Source organism: Eptatretus burgeri, chromosome 3 (genome assembly GCF_056783735.1).
Source record: "Eptatretus burgeri isolate ZD-2024b chromosome 3, Ebu_testis_v1, whole genome shotgun sequence".
In the NCBI taxonomy this organism is placed as follows: domain Eukaryota; kingdom Metazoa; phylum Chordata; class Myxini; order Myxiniformes; family Myxinidae; genus Eptatretus; species Eptatretus burgeri.
In genome coordinates, this window is record NC_140963.1 from 83,819,584 (window position 1) to 83,843,916 (window position 24,333).

The 24,333-nt window shown below is 44.4% G+C and overlaps 1 protein-coding gene and 1 pseudogene across 1 annotated transcript in view; one reads left to right on the forward strand and one right to left on the reverse strand.

Moving 5' to 3' along the window:
- Positions 1 to 664: 664 nt before the first annotated feature.
- LOC147030333 (zinc finger MYM-type protein 6-like) lies at positions 665 to 3,616 on the forward strand (annotated as a pseudogene).
- A 1,432-nt stretch (positions 3,617 to 5,048) lies between these two features.
- LOC147030334 (double-stranded RNA-specific editase 1-like) overlaps positions 5,049 to 24,333 on the reverse strand; it is a 223,115-nt gene continuing 203,830 nt past the window's right edge. Inside the window, exons 4-5 of the mRNA XM_085874270.1 lie at positions 15,425 to 16,386; positions 5,049 to 5,714 (exon numbers count right to left, since the gene is read on the reverse strand). Of these exons, the coding sequence (XP_085730396.1) occupies positions 5,520 to 5,714; positions 15,425 to 16,386 (1,157 nt within the window). The 3' untranslated portion in view covers positions 5,049 to 5,519. The remainder of the gene's footprint in view (positions 5,715 to 15,424; positions 16,387 to 24,333) is intronic.

Below are 24,333 nucleotides of genomic sequence, written 5' to 3' on the forward strand. Positions count from 1 at the left end.
TTCAAGCTTCTGAGTCTCACTGTCTGCCATGATCTTTCCTGGGAAAGCCACATTTCCAACCTGGCCACCAAAGCCAATCGCCGACTGGGAATCCTCTGTCTTGCATCCGAGAATCCAAGTCCTTCCTCTGCCCACCTGAGCTCCTGACCACATACAAAACTTTTGTCTGCAGCCTGATGGAGTACTGCTCTCCCCTCTCGGCTGGTGCTCCTGCCTCTCACCTTTCTCGGCTTCACGCAGTGGAAACCAAGGCATTTTGGATCATTGGTATCTCCCACGATGAGGCTGAGTCTTTGGGCCTCTCACCCTCTCACCACAGGTAGGTCGGTGGTCCTTCTGTCTTCAACAGTCTCCTCTCTGGTCTCGCCACCCCTCTGCTCTGTCTGCGATTTATCCCCACCAAATTCTGCAGGGCACTCAAGGTCTGTCAACAATCCCCTTCTGGTAAAACTACCAAAATCACGAATTACTGCTCACCTTCACTCTTTCATTCTTCTTTTTCCCCACCTTTGGAATGAACTCCCTCACTCTGTTCAATCCCATTCTTCCCTCCATGTCTTCAAAACAGCTGTTCACCACCATCTCTTATCTTCCCCCATCCAAAACCATGAGATTTTCTACCCCTGTTAATCCACCCCAAACCCACCTCCTTCAAATTCCCTGCTTTCCTTCCTGAAAGTCCCTGTAGTGTCCATCTTGTGTACTCCATCTTCCTCGCCCATCCTTCTCCCTCCACAGATCCAATGTCTCTGTTCCTCACTGCTTTGTCCTTCCCACTCCCACCCCTCTTGTCTTATGCCCCGCTTGCTGTGCGTTGTGCGTTAGCTCTCGTAAGAGCCTTGATAAGGTAAACAAAAAAAATATTCTTCCTTGTCATATACCCAACCTGTCCAAGTTTCATCCGAATCCGTCCACATCTTTTTGAGATATCGTGCTATACATCGTTTTTGGCCCGATCTCTCAATGGTAAAGAATCACTTCAAAAATTCTCATAGTCAGATCCAGATCTTCACCAAAATCTTATCAGTTCTTCCTTGTCAAACACCGATCATGTCCACAATACTTCATCCGGATCCGTCCACAACTTTTTGAGATATCCTGTAAACTAGTGGTTCTCAAAGTGGTCCCTACCGCCCCCCAGTGGGCGCTGGGAACTTTGAAGGGGGCGCTCCAGACTCCACGAGTGGTAGGGGGCGCTGGCAATGACAGGGGGGCACAGGCGATTTCGAGGAGCAGCGGCGATTAGGAGCGCTCATTGGGCTTCCTGCAGTCTGAACAGGTTACCCAGCGCCATTCGGCAAATTGGCCATACAATGCCCATTGCGGTACTCCTCGTTTGCCGTGGCGCCGTCCAGAGAGAAATTAAAGACAGCCAATGGGACAGGTAGGCCTTTTTGTAAATAATGAACACATTTTAAAATGTATTTATTCTGGAAATCATTAAGTTCTTCAAGCATATTACAGACTTGTTTACCAACAATGCAAGTCAGTGTTTTTTTTTAATACACACATGGTGTGAATACCATATACATGTGTTATGATCCGGTAGCGCAATTCCCAGCGAGGCGCGAGTACTGAGGTGGCGCGAGTACTGAGGCGGCGCGAGTACTGAGGGGCGCGAGTACTGAGGTGGCGCGGCATTGTGTTTTAGGCCCGCGCTGTTGTAGCTACAGTTGGAAATGTGAAGAAAAAATTTTTTGGACGCGCAGGGTGAAAATCGATGCGCGCGCTGACCAGAGACCGGAAATATATAATTATTGTTTGGCCTTGTCACTGGTGTTAGTCTTTCTACATCTTGGCGTATTGATTTCGTTATTCAAAAAAGCTTCACGTCCGGTTGGCTTCAAGATGTCGGCCTCAAAGAAAAAGTGTCGTCGGCATTCCGTTGAATACATCAAGTATGGATTCATTCCATCCCTGACGAACAGCAGTTACCAATGTGTTTGTTGTGTGGTATCACGCCGTCCAATGAAGCAATGAAACCATCTCGACTGAGCGAGCACCTGAGTAAAAAGCACAGTGATGAGGCTCGCGCAGAGGTCAGCTATTTCCAATCGCTGAAAGAGAAATTTGAGAAGCGATCCACGGTAACGACGATGTTCAAAGCCAGCCAAAAGCTCGTGGATAAAGGACTGGAAGCGTCGTATAAGCTGGCATTGCTCATCGCCAGATCTGGAAAACCGTATTCAATCGGCGAACAGTTGATCAAACCGGCTGTTGGGGAAGTGATAAAAACTGTTATGGGCCAATATCCGTATCCAGTTGTCTCGTCGATTGCGCTCAGCAATGATTCCGTGGTCAGGCGGATTGATGAAATGTCATCAGATGTAGAAGATATGCTATTGTGAGCTGAGAAGCACGCACTTCGCCTTCCAGCTGGATGAGTCCACTTTGCGTGACAGTGAAGCTCTGTTACTCTGCTATGTTCGCTTCATCCGTCATCAGGAAATGGTGGAAGAATTGTTGTTTGCCCGCTCTCTCCAGACCGATACGAAGGGTTCTTCCATCTTCCAAACGTTGGAGAAGTACTTTACTGATAAGAACATACCGATGGAGAACATTCTCGCTTGCACGATGGATGGGGCACCAACGATGGTTGGCCGCCAGCGTGGTTTTATTGCGCTTCTGAAGAACCAGGTACCGTCCATGTTCACCATTCACTGTGTCGTGCACCACAAAACATCTTGTAGCAAAAGCTCTCAGCACCAGACTTCATACATCACTCCAAATAGGAATCAAAGCAGTGAATAAAATCAAGGTGTCGTCTCTGCATGATCCGCTGTTTCGTCAGCTTTGCCAGGAGCATGATGAACCATTCGAGAGGCTCTTGTTGCATACCAAAGTTCGATGGTTGTCCAAAGGCACTTGTTTGACCCGTTTCCATGCCCTCTTCTCGACAGTGGTCGAGTTTCTGTCGGAAATTGATACAGAATTATCGGAGAAAGTGAATGTGATTGAGCATGATGTGGCTTACCTCGCGGACATATTCACTATACTGAATGATGTCAACAAACAACTCCAGGGTGACCATATGATGCTGATTAAAGCAAAGAAAGTGATCGGCGCGTTCGTAACCAAGGCGACTCTGCACAGGGAAACCCTCGGCCACAGAGATATGTACCACTTTCCCCGGTTGGCAAAGGAAACTGCTGTTTCTGATGAAGAGCTGCTCGTTTATTGCAATCACCTTGAGAAGATCCGTGGAGATATGGAGCAGCGTTTCAGAGACATGCTGGAACCGTCAGTGCCAGCATGGGTGATCAACCCATTCAAATGTGACATTCGAGATGTGAAGCGTGAATTACAGGAAGAAATTATCAACTTGTGGAATGATGACGAGGCGAAGGCAAGACTCTCGCAGCATGAATACGGCAAATTCTGGATTCTGGAGCGGGGCGAATACCCCGCAATGTGGACAGAGGCAGAACTGCTGCTGATGGCGTTCCCCACGTCATACCTCGTTCAAAGAGGGTTCAGCGCCGTGATGGTGCTACTGACCAAGTATCCAAACTGCCTTGACATTACCAAGAGTGGCGATCTGCGTCTCGACCTCACTGAGATGGAGCCAGACGTTCGTAATCTCGCAGCGAGTCACCAGGCCCACCCTTCACACTAACGGTATTTGGGCCTGTGATAACAGATTCCCAGTTTGCCTCACCTGGACCTGTTCTGCTGAAACATTGTAGGTAGTGCAAAATAAAATAGAAAAGTAAAGGAAAAGTAAAGTAAAATAAAGTAAAATATTATTCAGAAAATATTTGGCTTCTGTTATTTTTGCTTCCTATCTACATAAATTCGGACTATCCTATTGCCTACTGGGTGTCCGACCACGAACGATAGGACAAGGGGACATTCGGCCGGTCCAAGAGGGCAGAAGGGGGCGGTAGTCAAAAAAAGTTTGAGAACCACTGCTGTAAACAGACAAACAGACAGAAAGGGGTGAAAACATAACATCCTTCACCTGTGGTGGCGGAGGTAATAAGAGCAACAACCCTTCCATGCAGAGCTTCAAGTGGGCAGTGCACCACCATCTGACATCACCCCCCCCCATCCATACCCAGGATCTACCCCTATTAACCCTTCCCACCCGAACCCTCTTACTGGTGGGTTATACTGTTTCCCTCTCCTCTCTTTTTTCCTATACATTAATTCCCTTGCTTATTATGCAACTGTGGCACGACTTGTCAGTACATTGCCTTTTCACTGTTGGTCCCCTCTCTCTTCCATGAGCCTCAATTTTGCATACAAAAATAACAAAGTTCAGGGAGGAAAGCTTTACAGACGAACAGAAACTGAACAAGTGAGTGAATCAGTAAAGGGATATGGATACAACACAAGATGGGCAAAATGACATTTTCCTGCGTCGAAGCTTCCTTGCAAGTTATATTCATGTACAACGTTCAAGCTTGAGCATGACAAGCACGATGATGTCACAGTTGCATTGAATATGAAAAAAAAAATTCAAACTATATTCCCCACGGCTCGTCGATTGTATGTATGAAGTTCTGCATCGATCAGTTAAGTGGTTGTGGAGAAAAATATTTTTTTTACGTTTTCATTTTCAATACAATATGGCCGCCAGACCACGTGACCGATGACGTCATAAATTTAATTCTTCACTTACATCAGGTCGTAGATAAGATGTATGAAGTTTCAGATTTTTCTGTTAAGGATTTCGATTCAACCAATTATGGCTGGAATACAACCCTGATGAGGTCATCATTATCACTCGATCTCGCCTATGGGGAGTTGATGACATAGTCCAAGTTTCTTTTTTTTGTTGTGGTTTCGGAGATGTACAAATTTTTTTTCCTTTACTTCAACAAGGCTGCCATACCATGTGAGATATATTGATGTGGACACACACACACACACACACACACACACACACACACACACACACACACACACACACACACACACACACACACACACACACACACACACACACACACACACACACACACACACACACACACACACACACACACACACGCATTACAATAGCCTCGCAACCCCTTCAGGGTGAGACTGGAAACAAACAAGGCGAGAAACAAACAAATAACTTAATTAATGAAGAAAATCCACAGATCGAGAACCCTCACGAGAAAGGCATCACAGTGGCAATGACATTTTGATGATCAAACGTTCATAGCTCGAATTACAGTTCGGTCAAGCCATTACTTCCAATGGCAGTATGGGTAACAGTCTCCCGAATTGGAAAGGGCAATATATACTGCTTCGGTGGCGCAGCCTAATGTTCCTAGGGTCGAAAAGGAATTCAAATCATTATTAACGACAGCTCCAGCATGGCCGGGGATTGTCAGTATCCGCATTTTCCATCGGTACTTCCGAAGGTGATGGAGATTTCCATCAGGTATTTGATATACTAACTGTCCTACAGCTGTCTACGAAAGCACCATGTTTGGCAGCATTTCATCCTGTCAATGTTTTTATCCACTTTTGCACAAAGCCTTGGTTCCATGGGTTTCCAGAAAAGCAAAACAGGCAAAAAGAGATTAGACAAGTGGTTTAGTCGAGCAGCGGGAAGTGAAAGTTCCAGCAGAAGTCCAAAGACCGCCGTCCGGCATGTACCTACCGGCTGTCATCACGATCCCTGCCAGGACCTTCCGACGGGCGTGTGCAGATGTGAAGTTATCGGTGAGTTCGCCGAACCTGTCCAGCACTAGGCGTGACACGGCGTCTGCCAAGACCTGCCGAGAAAAGGGGACGGGGTTAAAGTCGTTGGCATCGTTTGACAAGCAACAGTAGCCCGTTTTTCCACGGCAGTCCACAGTATGATTTGACCCCAGGATTTCGTAAACGCGCCGGCTACCGACACGCTCTATGACCTCAATTTTCTCTCTCAATGACTGATTGACTCGCCGAGTTGGGGCAAAGCTTTGGTGGATATTTACGCTTTTGCTCCTTCTGTAGATTAAGCAGAAGGAATCATATTTATAAGAATGGACTATGTGAATCACAGAAGGGAAAAGGACTACAGGATGAGGAAAATTGAAGTGGGATTGCTCAATGTAAATACAGTCGTACTGACTGGTACGCAAAATTGGCAAATCTCAAACTTACAATCCAAATCACTGACTGAGGCCGTTTGGATTTGTTTTTTTAAGCTGATTTTGTGCACGTGCGCACACACACACACACACACACACACACACACACACACACACACACACACACACACACACACACACACACACACACACACACACACACACACACACACACACACACACACACACACACCTTTGCTGGTCCATCTCCATCCTCGTGTCTCCATGTCCCTCTCCCCGAACTTTATATCCCACACAAAGCAGTGAATCACTTTCATTACAAGCTAAATAATGAAAAAGTAAATAGAAAGGTGTGCAGTCCAAGGCCAGTTGGACATATTTGTTCCTCTCAGGCAATTTTATCAGCAAATGGAATAACAAAGTAAAATATGCAGAACAATGGTGCAACATGCATGCTTTATGAGCTCCACGTCAACATAATGACCTTATAGTAAATCCACGTTCTCGTTTAAACACCAACTCAGAAAATTTCATTTTACTTGTGTTATATTTACGGCCTTGCAGCAAAAACGGGATTATGGAACGATACCAAAAGCAATTATTGTGTGAAGGTGGCCATTCGTGATTTTAGGCCCGACTGGCGGTGCCACCACCACACCTTCTCCCAAAGCACACCTCCTCCCTCTGGTTTAACCACCCAGGACACCAGCTCCCACAAAATTACACCCCATCACAAAGATCCCATGACATGATGATCCTTTTTGATGACGAGACCAGTAAAGTGCTACATGCTCTGTGATTGCTGTGATGTCAGAGTGACGAAGATGGCGACAATAGAGATGTTGGTGAAGATGAAAATGCCGGCCGCACGTTCACTCCAGATTGGTAGCATTTTGTTTTATTTTTGATTCAATTGCCGATTTATCAGGGATTTTGTATTAATTGATAAATAAGTTCTACTACTCCAGCAGAAATACTGCACGGACACTGCCGAGGCACACTCAGACACCAAGGACAAAATGGGCGATGAATGCTTTGTCCCACCGTCGCAGGCTGATCAGGTGTCTACGGCATCGTCCTGTTTCATACTTTTCCGGGACGCCAATTGTGTCTGTGGTCGTGCGGTGTTCCTGTCCGTGCCATGGTGCTGTGTTGTGCTATGTCGATGTCCTGCCCTAGTGGAGGGGGGTGTGGGATGGTGGTGGGCATTGTGAGGTGATGGTTAATGGGGGATTGTGGAGCGGGGAGAGAGTGGAGGAGGGCGACAATGAAAGTTTCAGCGTTGGAGGTCAAATCCTCAGGGGGGAGTAGATGATACATACATACAAACTTTCTGTCCACTATAAATAGATGATGGTTCATTTGACTTGCAGAAATTTGTGTTGATAATAAATAACTATTTTCAGGTACTCTTGTGGTAAGGGCCGGTCAATGGCAACAGGTGCTTGATTCACCGCTCAAATCGCCCATGTACATGTGCCGGTAGCTGGTTTGAGATGGCGTTACAATTTCGAGCGACGGCTGTTTCTTCTGCTTCATCATGGGGATGGCATCCTCTCTCAATCGTGACGGATAACCACAAGATCTAGCCATCTCTATTGTTTCATAACAGCGCTCTGTAAAATGTTCCGAGCGCAAAAGTGAGCATTTTGTAGGCCCGTTCCACAATCGGGTATTGAGGACAAACCTCGTCCAATTCCTGGTAAACTTAGGGTCTTTCAGACATTGGTGTGGCATGAAACCATCTCGGTTTGTATTACAGCAAGCACCAAGGATGCATCGACTCTGCATATTTGTGGAAAACCGAAAATTATTCACGGTTTGCGTGAAATCGTACCACAATATAACGCAGAGACAGTACAAATCTGGCAGTTGACTTCCAGGTGTGACGTCACAGCTAAGCGTGAAGAAGAGGATTTCAACTTTTAATTGCAAAATTACCTACAGTACTTTATAAGTCGGAAATTGGAAAAAGACACATCATATCTATTTTGTCGGGTACCAAGGGATAGATTAGCATCGAGGTGGTCTGAGCATTTGGGTTCCCCTTAAAGGATAATCTCGCAAGCACAATGGGAAATCAACAGTCTTTAAGCTAGATGGTCTAACCAGATGTTTTAAGCTTTAACCAGGTGTGTCAGTAATACACTTGGTGATAAGTGTCAAAAATTGTTAAGATCATGACCAAGTCGTTTAATGCAACAGTCGCACATTTCCGCCATTATCTGTAGTACACATACAAAACAAAACCTCAAAAGGCTGGAGAACAACTCGCCTAGAAACCATCTGTATTCTCAAGAAGTGTGGCTTCAATTGCTTAGGAAGTCAAGAAAGTACACTCATTATTAAGTTGTTGAACATGATGTGCATGCTGAAACCCCTTTTGGAGATAAAAATGGGGGAAAAACAAAAATGGAAATGAAAATTACACCAATCATAATCCTTCTGATAATTCACCGACCGGTGTTTGTGTGTTTGTGTGTTTGTCGTGCTACTCCTCCTACAGTTCTGGGCTGATTCCATCCAGACTTGCTTCATAGGATTAGCATGCCCCCAATTAATGTATAGGGGTGTTTTATCTTTGTGGGTGGTCATGGGGGGGAGGGGGAGGGGGAGGGTACGTGTATTGTGTATCGCCACCTCCAGGTGGGGGAGGGTATTACAAGTCTCCCCCATTTAAAGTATGTACAGTATTCCTGTCCGCACATTTTCCAATCGGGTTTGTTCTTTTTTTGCGTATACAGAGCTGTCAGTTGTCTATACACCGCTCAAATAAAGATATGCGTCAGAAGAACATATGGCATTCTTGGAACAAGATTGTTTGTAGGGTGGGTACTCTGCTAGTGTCAAACAATTTGCAAAGGGGTTTGAAAGGAACTTTTAACTTGGTCAGAAACTGAAGATCCCATGCCCTTAGAGCAAGGCATTTTCTTTTGTGCACATCTATAGGCTGATACAAAAGCAAGGTTGTAATGTCAGTCATGACATTTGTTGGTGAGTAAAGATTTACAATACCATCAATGTTCTGAGCGGATGTTCTGGGCAGAGCTTGGAGCGAAGGTTCTGGGCACAGCTCAGAACGGATGCAGATGAATTCTGGGAAGCCAAAAGGTTAGGCACTCTGCGAAGCGTACATCTTGTTGTATTTTGTACGCGTTTTCATGTAAATGCATTGCACGTCACGTACATTCGTACCATTTGCATAACGTATTTCGACGCCATTTGAAGTCTGCTATTCTTTTGATTTATTGTATTTGATTTATAGTGGAATTGTTATGCATTTCTGAAGTATTGTTTTCGCAAAACAACATCATTCCTTTGCAGTTTCACGGAGCCTTTTGGAGCTCTTCGGAGCTTTCACGGAGCTTCTTTGGAAATGAATAAACGTCCGAAGGCTTCTGTATGAACACTACTTGTGTCTATATCTCCGTACGACATCCAAGGAACCTGCGATACTATGATTATGAAACCCCTAACGGCAGATAAGCGCTTGCTGTGGCTTGCTTGCTGCTGCTTGCTGCGGCTTGCTGCCATTATAAAGGTGATGGAGCAAAAAGGGAAACAACCAATGTGGGACAACAGGTGGGTACAACAAATAGGAAAAGAAGATTGAAAGTAGGATTGAACAGACTGTGGGTATGATTGTGGTGTATAATATGAACAGCTGTTGGTATAGGATTGAATAGACTCGAGAAAGTGGTTGCACAAACAGAAAATAAGAAGAGCAAAGGAGTGGACGTGAGCAGTCAGCCTTGATTTTGGAAATTAACTGGGAGGACACATGTCCCTTATTGATTTAATGCAAGAAGTTAATCAATAACTTTCAAAATCAAGTCAAATACTTCGTTTTTATTTTTATAGGAACACACAAATCTTGTTCATATTTCAGCAAAAGCGACCTCTCCTGGGAGACAATCTTGGCCTTGATTGGATAATCGATGTTAATAAAGGCAGGTGTTAATGGGAGATCTTAAAGGCGTAGAACAGAAGATACAAGTCAGGAACAAAGAACCGAAGAACATCCTGTGACCTCAATAACAAAAAGCAATCATTTGAATTTAAAATCACGAGCGATGACCTCACTTGGGTTTTCCAACGCCCATCTCCAGCTCCTGTGGTCTCCAAAATATATTCTTATTTCTCCAAGGTGTTTCATATTTACCTGTCATCCACGTAACCCAATGAATGTCTGTCACATAATCTCCTATATTGGTTTGTTTCCCTCAAAATAAATCATGGATAATTAAGCAAGTCATTTATAGCGTAATTAATTTTCTCGACCAAACGTTGAAAGTTTATGGACTGCTGGGAGGAAGAAGGTGAAGCCAAGTTTCGGTCGTGTAGATCCCTTCTTGATTTTGAACAGGGGGGTTCACTCCCGAAATGTCTGTTCATCTTTTATCGCCACAATGGTTATATTTGGTTGAGAATATACATTGTCCTTATTTTTCCACTATTCCAGAGGAAGATTAGTTGTTGTTTTTTTCCCCATAATCCAAGGAAAGACCAAATTCTGCATTCGAGTCGTCAGAAGGAACCCAAATAAGGAAAGAGAAGGGATAGAGTCATCAGGAGGAATCTGGTGAGGGTTCAGGTTTCAGCTGCTACTCTAATTTATCGAACAATCCCAGCAGTGAGTTTTGTTCTTCCATAGGGTAAAGACAGCATTTTGGGGATTGCTGACCATTGAATATGAAGCTACAGGATGAACCATAGGACAATGGACCAGTAAAAGAGCATGCAGGCTGTAATCCTTACCAAAAAGGTTTCAATGAGAATAGGTTCTCTTGCATTTCAATTGGGAAAACGAGTATGAAGCTCTCTTATTCCCCATTAGTGGGCTCGCTTCGGAAAATAACTAGATACGCTCTATTCCAAAAACAATGTGTCTCTTGATGGATGTGTGAGCCTGCAAAACCAGGCCCCTCAGGTTCTGTGCACTGGTGGGGTATTTGGCAATCGTGTGAGCAGCACGATTGTCACATGGACTCGTGGACAGGTGGCTGCTCGGCCTCGTGATTGAAGAACTGTGTGCCGGCATGGTATAAAATAAATGACGGCAGTGGTGGAATGGCATGGCAGTCGTGTTTCTCCCCTCTGGACTGCTTGGTTCTGAAATACAACCACTCAATTATAATCTCGACTCTGTGAAAGTGGAGGAACCAAATCCTTTTGAGGGGATATGAAACCTGCCGTCCTGTGCGGATGCTTTCCTAAGCTAAAGGAAAGGTATATTCTGCAAAGAGTAGGTCCCTGTACCAGCATTCTGCTCAAAGTCTATGCATGGGTTGTGTGTGGAGTTGAGCACCTCACCTCATTCTGAGCATTCCACATTTACAACCACTGTTTCCAGAGCAGTTGAGAGCAAAGGTAAAGCTTTACATAAGGGTTGTTAAAACTCACAGCTGCACAACCAAAAGCAGTTTTAACAGCTAAAGAGGGTTGCACAAGGAATTAGAACACATGAGGTGTCCTTAGATACTCCAAGTCAAATAGCTACATGGTTTCACCCTTATTTGGAAGCCATCAGGAACCGTGCTGGCCAAAGATGCCACGAGGCTGAAGGCATGTATATGCACTTCGTGCCTTGAACAATCCAAAATGGAGGGCGTGCGCCATGTTTATGTATGTAGTTAATAGAAGGCTGCGAAGCAAACTATTTTAAAATCATCTCTGCAAAGTTCATGTGAAAGTTCATTTAAAGCCAAGAAAAACAAGTGCATTGCCATTTGAAATCTGACCCAAGATGGCTGTTAATCGTAAATTTCGGGGAATTGGCCACAAGTAAAAAAAAACCATGAAGAACTCACTACCTTGCGCGGTGAAAAACCATCGGCACGTGCAGAAGACAGAGCCCCACCTGTTCTCTTTCATTGCAGCCATGCGAGGATTCGGCACAACCATGCCGAGAGTACTTTGTAATTTTGCTCTCACTTTGGGAAAACACGGAAATCTAGGTTGCTTGTGAAGGCATATTCTTGGACCTGGCATTAGCTTAGCCACACTGCTGTGCAAATAGCAATACTCTGAGCCAATATTCTCTCAGACCTCAGAATAAACATTGTTTATATACAACGTCCCAAATCAAACGTGCAAAGACCATGCCAAGTCGGTCCCGTGGCACAATGGGTGGAACTTTAAAAAAAAATGACGAGTTGGTGCCCTACCTAGTTCCACTATGCCTCACCTGCTCCCAAGATGCCCGATGCATCAAGGAAACAATCATATCCTTCCAAGATTTCAAATATTTTGGATTTGGACAGCCCAGACAACATTGGATTCCAATGAAAGATAGCAGCTGCACCCCCTCCCCTCGTTTCCTTCATCCTCCAACAAAAGACAAAAGGAAATTCTTCCATTACGATGGGTGTTGTGATTGGTGTCTCGTTCCGAATACCAGCCCGGTAATGCCACAACATAGTGTGAAAATTAGATGCACCATGTCAATTTATCCACGTGTCCTTATTTCCTTCTCCAACTGCACGAACCTGCTTCCTCGATGAGACCCAAGCAATGCAGTAAAGACAGGTCCCCGAGATGCGTCCACCACAGCGACATGTCTAAAATTTAAAGCCCCTGACAAATCAATAGGCCGGCCACCCCAAGACCGTATCTTTCCACCGATGGCTACAGTAATTCATTAAAACTGTGTGTATAATACTTAGAGGTCAGCCATGTCACATCACTCTGGTAGTCCTTTGCAAGCATGAGCAGCCAAAAATTCATGCTTACCAGCAGGACTGTTTGCTTTAGCAATTCGTAATTCCAAAAAATGGAGTAAAACCGGCCAAGATGATGCAACACTTGGGTCATGCCGACACACACTCACTACTCCAGGGTTTTCATTGGTGAACTTGATTTTCAATTTCACTACCTTTTAATTACACTTCACATCAAAACCTGCAGGATATCTCAGTGGTGGCACGCTAACCACAGTGTTGTCCAGATGCGAGTTTCAATCCCCGGTGCATCCCATTTGACAATTAACCGTCATCCTCGAGCTGCACAGGCAGCGATCCTTCCCGGAGAATTTTCAATCCATCCGAAAGTTATCTCCTTTGCTCGAACTAGATGGTGAGCTTTCACCTTTTCAGGACAGTCTTGTCCAAATCCCAAGTTTCTACTTCTTATTATGCTGCACTACTGACTGGCACCCAATCATCAGTCTCCCATTTCATCAGAGTGTAGTGAGGACGGTCTTGTGGCTCAATTGGTAGAATCACTCAAATCCCATCACATCGAGCAGGAGTGAAGAAATACTTGGATTAATTATCTTCATTTTGTGTGCTAAGCGCTTGGATTGGCTTGGTACTGTTCCCGTCTGAACCCCAAGCTCAGGATGCTGGGATGTCTTTGTCCTGCAGGTGGTATATGTTCAAGCTCCTCCACAAGCCTTAGATCAATGTCAAAGTTAATAAAGTAAAATTAAAAAAAACACTACAATGCACAACATAAGAAAGACATGATTAACATATATTTTGTCCTTTTGTGCAGCCAGTCTCAACCAAATCAATCAGGGAATGACACACCAATGAATGACGGACGCATCTGGGAACAAAAACAGCAATAAACACACAAGGAAGCAACATTAAAAGGAATGAGGGAAGAAAGGAAAAGAAGACTCCCATGGAGAGACACTTGAGGGAATGAAAATGCAAAACGACACACGAGGAGAGGAGCCAAAACGGGAACGACAAGCCAATGAAGGACACACCATGAAGTGACATTAAAGGAAACGGCACAAAGAGATGATAATATATTAAATAAAGAGGACACCAGGGAGTGACATGACAGACTCTCCCACATGTTTTGCGCATTCATGTGGCATATGGAAATGGCTACTTTCTCAGGCGCCCTCTGGACGCCATCGATACCTTGGACGCAAACGGTGCTTAAAAGCGTCACTTTTGAAAGTAGTTCCAGTTAATTGTCTCTAATAACATACACGACGACAACTGGGTCATGAGCGTAGGGGAGATGCGGCTTCAGCAACGGGATCAATTATTAATTACTTACCCGGTCTAATTCGGGGTTTTCGTCCCAGCTTCATTTTCAGAATCAATAAGCGCGGGATAAAGCTGGTCGCGTTGCCCCTCAGCCCTCCTCCCTTGCTTTCTGCGCTGCTCCGAGGCTCAAATAGAAACGTCTTGGAGCAGCTCTAATGAAAGTGCTTATTATATGGGACCGTGGGGGTAATGTCATCCCTTCAGAGGGAGCCCAATGAAGGGAACGTCGCTCCGATGTCCTCTTTGCTGAAGCAGGGAAACGACGAAGCTCGACGCGGCAAGACCTGTGCTCAATTCGGACATGTTGCATGGGAGAAATCGGTGCCTTTAATGAGAAGGTGCAGTGACAACAGCGCGACGGATCCAATTTATTACGCAGAGATAATTTCCTGCAAGGCATTCTGCAAACCGGGTCTCAATGGCGATGTGGAATGAAGTCTGCTCCAGGTACGACGGTGAAATTAGATGCTCGGGAGGCAACGATGTGACGTGAAGCTGAAGGTCACCGTGTACTTGAGATCATCGTGTCCGATTTCGCGGTTATCCGCACCTGTCCCAAAAGCGTCCAGGGTTGGATTCCGGCACCGAGTCAAGCCCTTGAGCAGAACAGAGACGGGAATTGGTCTGGAACGAATTCAAATTTGAAAAAGTGAGGGGCAGGCATGTGCCGAGAGGTACCTGGTTAGATTAACACTCTGACCTCTGGGGAATCGAGGCGAGTGAAGCATGGACTTGTTTAAGCTAATTGAAAGGTGAACTCTATCTTAAGCGAGCCATAATGCGATTTGCAAAATGTATTGTGATGGAGGTAGGAATGGAGAGAAAATGGAGGGAACGAATGAAAAAGGTTTAATTAGCAATCGCTAATTCTCATTCTGGAGGAGGTGAAGTCAGTGTCTCGGAACTCTGGCGCATGCCAGCATGCAAAGTCACGTGGGTTTGCATCAGCTTATATTATGATGACATTATTATGAGATTGTGGATTGTTCTCATTGACAACACAAACGATTTAATACGACGGAAATATATGAATCGAGCAAGCAGGTAATCAGTAAAAACATTTAAAAAGCAATAACAGCCATCAAAATACAAATGCTTTTGCCCAGAAAACGAGCACTGAAAGAAGGATAAAGAATGAATAAGGGGAAAAGCTTAAAAACAAAGGAACAAAAGAAGATGGTGATGAAAGAAACAAATAAAGAGAAACAAAGGTGGACTTATGGACGCATAGTGGAAATAGACTGTGCAAACGGTTTACAAATCGGAAAGCACTTGTGATTAAAATAAAATACTTCATCGCAGCAAAAACAGATCAGAAGTAATAGCAAAATGCAGAAACAAGGAATGGAACACAGTGACATGGAAAAAGTGAACAAAGCTCACCTGAGGCAGGTGAAGTTGGAGACCCTCACTGGGCACCGGCTGGCGAGATGGTGTACGGTCCAGTTCCATCGCAAACAAGCTCTGCAGGGCAGCTTGGGCGGCTCGGGCCTTTGCCAATCTCTTATTACGTCCGGAACCACGGAATACCATGCCGTCAATCACAACCGACATCACAAAGTTCTTGGCGTGGCTTTCACCTGACTCGGACACAAACTCATAGATTAGACTTGGTCTTAACTCATTTAGGATCATGACCGGATTCTTTCCACAAGGTGCCAGGCATGGTGGGCGAGCAGTAAGAGGCAATGTTGAGGATGTTGGTGGGCCGAGGACAGAGGAAGGTTCAGGGTGGACAACTGAATCCGAAACAGAATTGGCTGGGTTCGGAGACACTTTGGGCACTGAAGGAAGGCTGCATGGCTCAAACCCATTGAAGAGCGTGTCTGGGAAATCATCTCGGTCGGATGTGAAGTCCTCGTGTGGCGGGTGGCGAATACGCTGTGCGGACATTGTACCAAAAGCAACACGCGCTTCAGCCTCGTTTGGGAACTGCACGAAGGAGCGCAGTGCCCGCTCTGCTGCTTGCTGCTTAGCCTTCTTTTTCGTGGCACCCTCTCCCTCAAATGTCTGCCCATTGACCTGTACAGCCATTACAAACAACGGAGCATGGATGGGGCCACGTTGTGACACCACTGAAAACTGCAGGCCGGGACGCATCTCGTTCAGTTGCATGAGCGCATTCTTGGGTGCCACTGCGCCGGCCACACGCCGAATCTTGCGTTCACGTCCCATTCCTATTCCACCTCCATTCCTGTGGTTGTGGTGGTAGCCGTTGTGGCGGGCGTCCGGCGCCGGGCGCTTGCGCGTGCCGTTGGCGAGCGCTTTGACCCCGGCGGCGGAGGCCTTAGCTGGGCGGCGGACTTCCATTTCCATGTTTTCCTTGACACCCACACCACCGCGGCCTAAAGCGATGCCCAGAAGGAGCAACTTACAACGCTTTTGTTGTGGGATCTTGTAAATGATAGGGTAGGGCCGGGCCAGGGGGAGGGCAAGAGGCCATTCAGAGACTTTTGGTTTGGACCAAGTGATGCTCAGAGAGAGAGATAGAGATAGAGATAGTGAAATATCACGTGATTGTCAAAAGAAACAAAATGAGATGAAGCAAGGGGAAACTTTAGGATTAAGATGATTAAAAAGAAGAAGAAAAAAAAAGGAGAGCAAGAAAGTGAAAATATAAGAGGATTAAAAGATTTACAGTTAACACACAAACAAGGCTGACACACACACATGCGCACACACTTTATTAATTGTACATTATCGGCTATTCCTAAAATATAATATAACTGGAACAGCACTAGGTGGAGTGCACCTGTGCTGAACTGTGTACGTTTTGTATCCCACTGATAGGCTGGATCTAAATCCGGACCCGAAACAAAATCGAATCGGCTTGTTCTCGTCACCTAACCAACTCATCAACCTAGTTTTGTCAGAACTCGTTCACAACTTTTTGAAATATCTATATATCGTTTTTGGCCGCATCTCTCAATGGTGAAGGTGAAGAATCACTTCCAAAAAATTTAAAAGAAGCTCAAATGAGCTAAGATCCTCATCCTCTTAATGATGACGTCATAAAAACGAATATGACGTCATTGTGATATATCAGGTTTGCGATCAATTATCTGTGCTCATGCCCGGCTTGATTCCCGCAAACAAAATTCAAACAGCCTGCCTAGTTTCGGAGATAATGGTATCGGCGATTTCCATTAGCGGCGATATTATGACGTCAACTTTTTTTCCTCGGAAGAATTTCCAAAATCGGAGATGGTTACTGCCTGCGCGTGGGCTTTCCGCATATACATGGCAAGTTTCACGAAGATCCGATTAAAACTCTGGGTTGTGAAACAAAAATGTCAAAAAATAGGAATGATGTCATAAAAATTGATATGACGTCATAGTGATGTATCATATGTGTGGTAATTCATCTCTCCTCATGCCCTGTTCGATTCCCACAAACAGAATTCAAAAAGCTTGCCGAGTTTCGGAGATAATTTTTTAGGCGATTTCCATTAGCGGAGATATTTTGACGCCATAACTTTTTTCTAGGAGGAATTTCCAAAACCGGAGATGGTTACTGTCTGCGCAGGGTATTTTTACATATATATATATATGCCAAGTTTCAGGAGGTTTCGATGAAAACTGTAGGCTGTGAAACAAAAAAGTCCACAAGAACAACAACGTGAGTAAGACTTAGAGATCCTCCACGAGGATCTAAAAATTATTGTATCGGGATCCAGATCTTCACCAAAATTTAATCAATTCGTCCTTATCACACACCCAACCTGTCAACCAAATTCCATCCAGATCCATCCAAAACTTTTTGAGATATCCTGCACACAGACACATAGACAGGGGTGAAAACATAACCAACACCCACCTTCAGTGGTGGAGGTAATAAGGATTGCTATAAATGATGCAAATTTCACAACATCCAATCCAACCATCCATCCATTGGGACCATACTCTGTGCAGAGCATTGGTGCTGCCAAAGCAGTCTCCTGGGCTATTGGGCACAATCCTGGACAGGTCACCACTCCAACTCAGGATACTCAAATCACATAATCATCCCAGCAAGCTGGTACTTATTTTGCAAACCTCAGAAGGATAACAGGCTGAGTCAACCCCACCTGGTATTAATTCAATAGTCAAGCAGAATTTGAACTCAGGACCCGAGGATCCCAAGCCCACCATCCTAACCATTAAGCCAACACCAGGCTTTTACAATCCTATATTCAACTTTATTTAAATTCTAAACCTCAAAACATAGTTCCCTTACCCCAAGTAGGAACCTTAACCTGTAAGCAATTGACTGGTTTCCCGATGGCACAGATCATAAGCTGGGCACCGTTCTTCCTCGAGGTGTCGATCCTTTCAGCTCACAACTTCTCCAAACGGTGATTCCATGACCTTGGTCACGGATCCACATCAGCAGATTACGTACATCAATAGATCCACAACCTCAGCTGCATCCAGGCAGTCAGTCAACCCAGCAATGCAATAAAATGATTCAAACTTTACTCGCTTGTGTACAGTATTTAATGTATTACACTGGACAACAAAGATTTTGCTATTGGGGTGGAAACATATGTGCTAGACTAAATCGAGTATGATGATTCCGAATCTGAAGTCACAATTTTCGCATCACGTCAGGATTTTGAGTTATACGTACGGTCCAATTACAGTAGCTTGCGCTGGTGGGTGATTTTGAGTGATCATAAAATATTATTTTTTTGTATTTTTGGTTTCAATTATCGCAATATAACAGTTATAGATTATTATTTCTCAAAAAAGAGCTTAGGAATGCACTTTAAATTATTAAAAATGGATGAAAATTGACCAAGCTATGAATTTTTAAGTAAAAGTTTCCCACACGGCATTACAATTAATAAACTAATCCTATCTTGATGAAAAACTTTGTAAAGGCATTGGATGGTTATGGGAATGGCTTCCAATATCTCAGAGAAATTTGGTGCAGAGAAAACTGATGCTAAACTCAAAGCAGGGATTTTCATTGGGCCCCAGATCCGAGAACCGAAGTATGGTCCCCGAGTTCAAAAATAAACTGAACCCACTTGAGTTTGCAGCATGGGAAACATTTGTGTTGGTTGTGCAGAACTTTCTTGGGAGTCATAGAGCTGAACAGCATGCAGAATTAGTGGACAACATGCTAAAGGTCTATCAGCGAAAGGGCTGCAGGATGTCTCTGAAAATGCACTTCTTGCATTCTCATCTTGATTTCTTCCCATCTAATTTGGGTGAGGTAAGCAATGAGCATGGTGAAGGGTTCCACCAAGACATTTCGGTCCTGGAAACTAGGTATCAAGGCCAGTTCAACGCAAACATGATGGGTGATTACTGCAGGTTCCTAGAACGGGAGACAAATTCCAAACAGAAGCACAAGAGCAAGTGTCTCACACACTTCTGAACATGTCGGAACAGTAACTGCACTGCCTATATTGAAAGGAAGAGCGTAAACTTGAAATGTTGTTTCTGAATCACTCACAATGGGGCAGATTTCCCTGTCAAGTTTACACCCTTCCTAAGATTACCATGTTCTAATGTTTTATCAACTTCTTGTTAACCTCCGCCATCTTCGAAGATGGATGGAGGTTACTGTTTTCACCCCTTTCTGTTTGTTTGTTTGTTTGTTTGTTTGTGAACAGTATTACGGAAAAACTCCTTGACGGATTTCGACGAAACTTGGTGGGGTGGTTAGGTATGGTCCAAGGATCATGCCATTAAATTTTGGCCTTGGTCCCCCCCCCCAAAAAAAAATTGTTAGAGAATTTTTTTATTTTTTTGCATTTCTACATGTTTTAAGTGATTTCCAACCCCCCCAAAAGAAATTGTTAGAGAAATTTTTTTTTGCATTTCTACATGTTTTAAGTGATTTCCAACCCCCCCCCCAAAAGAAAATAATTTTTGCATTTCTACATGTTTTAAGTGATTTCCAATTCCCTCAAAAATTGTTACGCACCCCAAAAGAAATTGTTAGAGAAATTTTTTTTTGCATTTCTACATGTTTTAAGTAATTTCCAACCCCCCCACCCCAAAAAAAATTGTTAGAGAAAAAAAATGTTTTGCAACTTTTTTCAACAAAATTTCGATTTTTTTTTTTTGCATTTCTTCATGTTTTAAGTGATTTCGAACCTCCCCCCCACACCCTCCCCCAAAAAAATGTTGGAGAAAAGAACTATAACTCTGTCAGCAGTGTTGACATGTTTAATGAATAAGATATAAGGTTCACTTGAGTGACCCAGCAGTATTGGCGGCGGAGGTTTTGCACTCTCCCGAGTGCTCCCCCTCTAGTTTTGCAACATGTTTATGTTCTTCGTTTGTATACTACACATTATCCAGAGATCAATCATTGTTTATCTAAATATGACGTGAAAGTAATTACTAAGCACTGATATTAGATGTACAATGTGGTGATCTGCAATAATATAGTATCACATATAGCATGCAGGGTATCATTAAAGCATATACATATTTTGAAAACCTGATGTGCTGGCTAAATCCTGACTACAGATTTGAAATCAGCGGCCCAGATTTAGCCAAGAACACCTGCGTCTCTCTTAGTAGCAGACGAAAAGTTTTTGTTGCCCAGTGTTATCCTTTACCACATAGTTATAACTCGCATCACACATTCCATGATATGACAATCCATTAATTCATGCACATCTTACCTTAATATTGTGATGAATCTGGCAGCCATGAGCACTCAACATTCAGGTCCCCGTAGCTCAGTTATTTCGTTAAGTAAATGTGGATAGATAGCTCCCTTTCCCCTATGTGTAATGGGAATTAAGTGTACGTGCACCATGAGTTATTTTGTAGTTAGTTTCTTATATTCCCCAACAACAACAGCATCCTCCCTGGCTCCCTTCCACCATCGGCCTTTCTGACGCGCATATGTGCCGAGTGCCTGTGGGCGGAGATCCATTGGCAACCGACGCATTGGCTCCGCTCCAGGGTCGAGCAAGACGTGTTGCCTTCAGCCAATGGGCAAAGCGTGAGCAACGTACACCGCGTTCTGGCCAATGTGGAGGCATGTCGCCCGAAGGAGGAGGAATGCCTCTCAGCGGGGACGGGCCACGAGGATGCTCGCCATGCCTCATGGATGAATCAAGAATGGCGAGCGGATCACCTGAGACGAACCGGCCAATCCGGAGGAGAGTTGCGTCGGGGCGGGTTTTCCCCACCCCATGCGGGAGGGGGGGGGGTTAAGAGAAGCGTGGGTGTGCGCGGAGAGGTCCTTTTTTTCCCCTTGAGCCTGTCCCGCGGAGGATCGCCTGCCTGCGAGTCTGTCCCGCCGAGAATCACTTGCCTGTCTTAGATGCTGGTGCTCGCTGTATCGTCGCTTGCCAGAGGAGCGTGCTGGAGCCCGGCGCTACCCTCCGTACCCGGTGCTTGCAGCGGCATCAAGTTGCGGGTTCGAGTCCCGCTGAGCCGGATCGTCAAGGGCCGCACGAGGCGGGAAGGTCCAAGCTAGCTTCTTACCTCCAGCTCACCTTCCCTCCGAGCTGGGGGTATCAATAAAGACCTGACGGGGTCCATTTCTTTTTGGGGGTGTGTGTCTGGTGCCGGCCAGTCCTTTAAGTAGCACCTGTATAAGTGCTTGTGTATAAATTTCCATTTCTTTTATATTCGGATAACTCTGCCCTTACGTGCTCCACTCGTCCCCCGATTATTGTAAATAAATTCCCTAGTATTGAATGTCCCAGCTCGTTCCTGTCATTTATTTTATCGGCTTAGCACGGTGCGTGTTAAGAAATAGCGAAACAGTAAATTGTGCATTTGGACCGACAGACCTCGGTAACCATCCGCTCGGGTTACACACGGTTCGGGCACGGTAACGGCTCGTCCCGCTCGAGGTCTGTCGAGGGTGTGAATTCTCCGATAGCTTTGCCGCGTGGGTACTTAGGTATATTGAAGTTTGTCAATTAAGCCTACCCCACACGGTCGAATTATTGACGATTCATGGTCCTGAAAGGGTCCCGTGCCTTTCAGACTTATCCGAGGGTCACGACCTAAATTCCGGTGTGTTCGGTGGAGCCGACTATACTGCTCCCTCTTGCGGTCGTGCTTGCCACCGAGACCCGGCCCCACAACAATAAAACATGTCCACCAACCAGCACGTCCACCCCACTTACCTCTGAATCAAACCGTTATTGAAAACAAAATTTTCCATGCTGCACCATCTCCTACCAACCAATTAAAATGGTTTATAAAAAAAACAATTAAATAACATATTTATATGAATATCCCATTAATAGTATTTCTATTATGTATATTGCATTTTACTAATTCTATTTAGTGTCATTTTATGATCTTAAAGAAAAGTTACAATCTGCTAACTGCAGCTTCCTGTGTTAGCATAGTCCAATGAGCTGTTTTAATATATTGACAGGTTCAGTGCTGTGTGTGGGTGTTCTCACAGGTCCTAATTATTTCACCTGCAACTGTCCTATGGAATAGATTTTTACCTCCACCATGGAAGGTGGTAGGAGGTTATGTTTTCACCCCTGTCTGTTTGTGTGCAAGATATCTAGAAAAAAGTTGTGGACGGATTGAGACTAAATCGGGTGGACAGGTTGTGTGTGTGACAAGGATGAATTAATTCAATACTGGTGAAAATCTGGATCCGGATCCGAGAAATTTTTAATTTTTAAAGTGATTCTACACCATTGAGAGATGGGACCAAAAAGGATATGCAGCATGATATTTCAAACAATTATTGGGCCTAATATGTTACACTGGATCAGGCATTACGTGGCGGAGGTATGTGCTCTACCGAGTTCCATTCGAGTTAGGAATGTTGCTGTCGAAGAAAGGTTCACGCACACACGCAGGCACACACACACATACAAAAGAGTGTAACATACACCAATTTGCCTTTGTTACATAAGTTGACAGCCGATCATCAATATCATTGGTCAGGTACATTGTCATAATTGTTCCATTTGTGTTGGGTAATTCTGCTGCTGTGGATTGTTTTTACTCTATTCCAAGAGCTAGGGAAGAGAAAGCACCATAGATGGTTGTGGCAGCTCTTTGGAAGGAGTTATACGTCGCTGCAAAGGCAGAGATTACATCATATTGAAGGTGGAGTGTTACATCTCAGGAAAGAAGGGGAACCTAGTAACTGAAAGTGAATGTCCCATTGTTCTCAAATCCTCAAATCCTGTGGACGTCCTTTTGGGCAAAGCGCCCAAAATAATTATGGGCCATACATATCTTTCAGTATATTTGGTGAAATGTTAATTTTCCACAACCATATCACACATTTCTTTCGCATACGGTATGTTATTTAAATGCCCCTTCCCCATTTTTGAAATCCCCTCCCCTCACCTCAACTCTTCCTGCTGCCTCCTCCATCTCTTCCCTACCCTCCTTTCATTCATATTCTGGTCCTCTCCCTTCCCTTTCTCAACCTCATACCACCCACCCTCCCCACCCATTGTATACAAATAATAAATAGATGGCCCCTTAGTGCTCCATCACAGGCAATGACAAGATCCGAGTAAAGCTTTACAATCTCTCGCAGAGGATAGAATTCAATATTTCAAAGGTTGATGTGCAAACTCTCTGTTTTGTAAATCCTGCACAATACATCAGCTGGCAAATGCTTCAGCCCTGAACAAGTTCAGGAAGCACAATGCCAGTGCTTATGTTGTTACAGAAACAATATTCCTCATGCAGAGAACCATCATATGAAGAACAGAATGAACTGAATGCGTTGCAGTGAAACTGCTTCACTTCAAACTCATGACACCTTTTGCATAATGAATCTTCAACAGCCCTGTCATTTCCAACTTGGTGTTCTAAGGAGATGCAAGAAAGGAAAATTAAGGTAGAAGGAGGAGATGAAGGTTCTGAATGTAAGGTGAGAGTTGAAGGAGGTGAAAGATAAGTACAATAATAATTTGAATTAAAACTGATAAAAAACCAGTAATCCCAGGCTTCAAGGCGTGCAAAAGCCGTGCATCCGATCATATGACTTCAATTTGCACCGACTCTACAATGGGGTCTCACTACGGTGTCCCTAATGTTATATCAATGAAGGATTGTAAAGCCGATAGCAATACATGATAAAGAAAGAAATTTCAAATTGGACAAATCGAGGCTGATCAAATTTTCAAGTCCCGAAAAAAGTTCAACAACTACACATTTGCTTATTAATGTAAATGGCGAACTTGTAGGACGTTAAACGATCTTCCAGAATGTGCAGTCACGATAGCTCTATCTTCTTTAGATTTCATTTTACGACATGTCAAAAATGGGTGATTTTAAACTTTGGGGGGGCTCTGGGGCCTCACTGAGATCAAATAAAAATGTAGTATAAGAATATT